Source organism: Oncorhynchus tshawytscha, linkage group LG01 (genome assembly GCF_018296145.1).
Source record: "Oncorhynchus tshawytscha isolate Ot180627B linkage group LG01, Otsh_v2.0, whole genome shotgun sequence".
NCBI classification, from domain to species: domain Eukaryota; kingdom Metazoa; phylum Chordata; class Actinopteri; order Salmoniformes; family Salmonidae; genus Oncorhynchus; species Oncorhynchus tshawytscha.
Genome location: NC_056429.1, coordinates 37147729 through 37150318, shown reverse-complemented (window position 1 = coordinate 37150318; position 2590 = coordinate 37147729). Strand labels below are relative to the sequence as shown.

Sequence of the window (2590 nt, the reverse complement as noted above, 5' to 3'; positions counted from 1 at the left end):
TACATGTCTAGACTGAGTTTGTGGGCAGTGGGCACAGAAAATATAGTGTGTCTGCAGCCTCTACACAGAGACGTCTCTGGTTAGATCTCACTCATGAGTGCTAAAACAGCCATCGACAGAACATTCCAGACAGGTAATGTTGTTTTTCTTTACATTGTTTTATTTTGGTACAAAACAATTAAACTAGTAAAAAAAAGAAGGGGGGAAAGGTTAAAACTTGTCAGGGTGAACTTCCATCTCTTTCTTTATCCTGTTCTCTACCAGCAGAGACAGGTTGGAGTCAGTCATGGGCAGGCCGTAGCTCACATACACCTGTTTCTTAGTCCTTTTAGCTGAAACACAAAGGAGACGGAGGACAGCTGGGTTAGTGGTGTTTCAGATGGTGAAAGCTGACACCAACAATAGAACATAATACTGGTTAGTAGTTTAAGCATCTAGCGTTCGGTTATTGTTCTGAAGAACATATAGCTATCAACGAAATCACTATATAATTGATGGATAGACAGATTTGACTGTATAAACAACGTTGTGGCAGCCTAAAATTGCCATCAGATCATTTTGATGTTAGTAGCCTCGTGTTGGGTAACAATAGAGGCGTCAGGGATCAAATATCTAGCTTCCCATTCTTTACTTGGATGAGTTCGAGCAAACTAACTCAGCAAATACCAAAATCTAGAAATTCATGACATACAGAGACTGTGCTTGTGTGTATTTATATATGAATTGGTGGTTTGTTGTCCCCCATAATGAAATTGAGGAGGACTATCGATCTGTCTGTCTCCGTATGTACACGTTAGTACATATGTAAGTCACACACAATCTCAGACACCACTGGCCTGATACTGACTAAATGTGGGTGATATATATAGATATATACATGTGTGTGTATATATAGATATATACATGTGTGTGTATATATAGATATATACATGTGTGTGTATATATATGTATGTGTGTGTATACACACACACACACACAGGTAGATTAATCGGTATCTGCTTTTTTTTGGTCCTCCAATAATTGGTATCTGCATTGAAAAATCATAATCTGTTGACCTCAAGTTAAGTTCCCAAAATGCCACGTGCATTCACTTAAATCAGTAGATTCATATCAACCTAACCATCACGAACGTTTAATTTGATCAAATAGCTATAACATTTTTTGTTGACCAAATTCGACACACATTGACCTCCATACAAAAATTCGTGGCCAGATTTGGAGCAGAGTAAAAACCTCTTGCTCTCTGAGAGAACAAATACCCATGAGAGAGAGATGATATTGACAGGATGAAAGGGTGCTTACTCAATCTCTGCGCCAGTGAATTTGGAGTGGTGTCCGATGGGTCCCCCAGGACTAACGTAGACAGCGGCATCGAATCCTGAATATATATATATATAAATAAACACAGATACGTAGGTTAGCTAAATTACAAATAGCACATAGCATCATCAGCCGTTAGAATAACGTTACAGTAGCGTAGCTAGCTAACAACATTGCACGGTGAAGCTAACTAACAATCCATCTGTTAGCTAGTCTGCTTTAAAACAATACATTTACAGTAGACTACTCACAAATTTACTTTCCATTGAAACAGCCAAGTTGGACAAGACGGGGTTCGAGCCCACCCAAAGGAAAAATCCTCCATTGAGTTTTATGACGTGAAAGTGAACCGTTTGCTCGAGAATCTTCTCGGAGAAATCGTGCACTGTAATGGCATCGCCTACTGCTCCACTTTCTGCTATGTTCATATTGAATAGATGTTTATATGAAGACAATGAAACCAGACCATTATTCAAACATTTCAACCACCTCATGTGCGTTCATAAACAACAAGTCACTTCCTTGTTTTCTTCGTCGTTGGTATTCTTTTTAGGTTGGGTTTATCGTTGGTTAGCATCCAACGTTAAGGTGCAATACCGCCACCTACTGTAGTGGAGTGTAGGCCAGAGACAGGGAGAAACTAAATAACAAAATATACTCGATATACTCTTTAAACTAATTTCCTGTATCCCCTTCTCCCTCATACTAGATCTCAGCCTCTCTCTTTCCCTCTGATACTGCCCACACTGTAGCAATACATGCCCCAAGGTCTCTGTTTCCAAGCAATAATCACACTTTCCTGTTGGAAGCTTTTCTATCACATTTAAGGACTTATTCAACTGGTTGTGTTCCACCCTTAATCTTGTAAAAATAGCCTCCTCTCTTCTGTCTCTTCCTGCCGTCCTCCCCTCCCCGACTTTCCTCTGTACTTGAAATAAATGACTGCTCTTAGTATCTCTATTCCACTGCTCCTGCCATCTCTGCATCATCACTGTCCATATCAGGCTTTTTGCCCCTGCCTTGCTCATCGAAACTAAAACATTAACATCCCCACTTCTAAGTGCTTGTACATCAGCCAGCACATCAACTGCCTCGTTCCCCTCCACCTCCACATGGGCTGGGACCCAAGTAAAACTTATCTGTATACCCATCTGTCCAATCCTGCCATGGGTTTGTAGCACCTCATAAAACAGGTCTTGTTTGCTACGTAACCTAAAGGACTGGAGACTCATTAACACTGCACATGAATCAGAACAAATAACTACTATGT

At 40.3% G+C, this 2590-nt stretch overlaps 1 protein-coding gene across 1 annotated transcript; it reads right to left on the bottom strand.

The window, feature by feature from the left end:
• Positions 1–137: 137 nt before the first annotated feature.
• Positions 138–1868, bottom strand: psmg4 (proteasome (prosome, macropain) assembly chaperone 4). The gene is made up of 3 exons (XM_024420128.2): positions 1572–1868; positions 1303–1378; positions 138–332 (listed from the first exon to the last, which is right to left on the bottom strand). Exons 1-3 carry the CDS (start codon positions 1812–1814, stop codon positions 211–213), a joined length of 441 nt encoding a protein of 146 aa, XP_024275896.1. The 5' UTR covers positions 1815–1868; the 3' UTR covers positions 138–210.
• Positions 1869–2590: the final 722 nt, after the last annotated feature.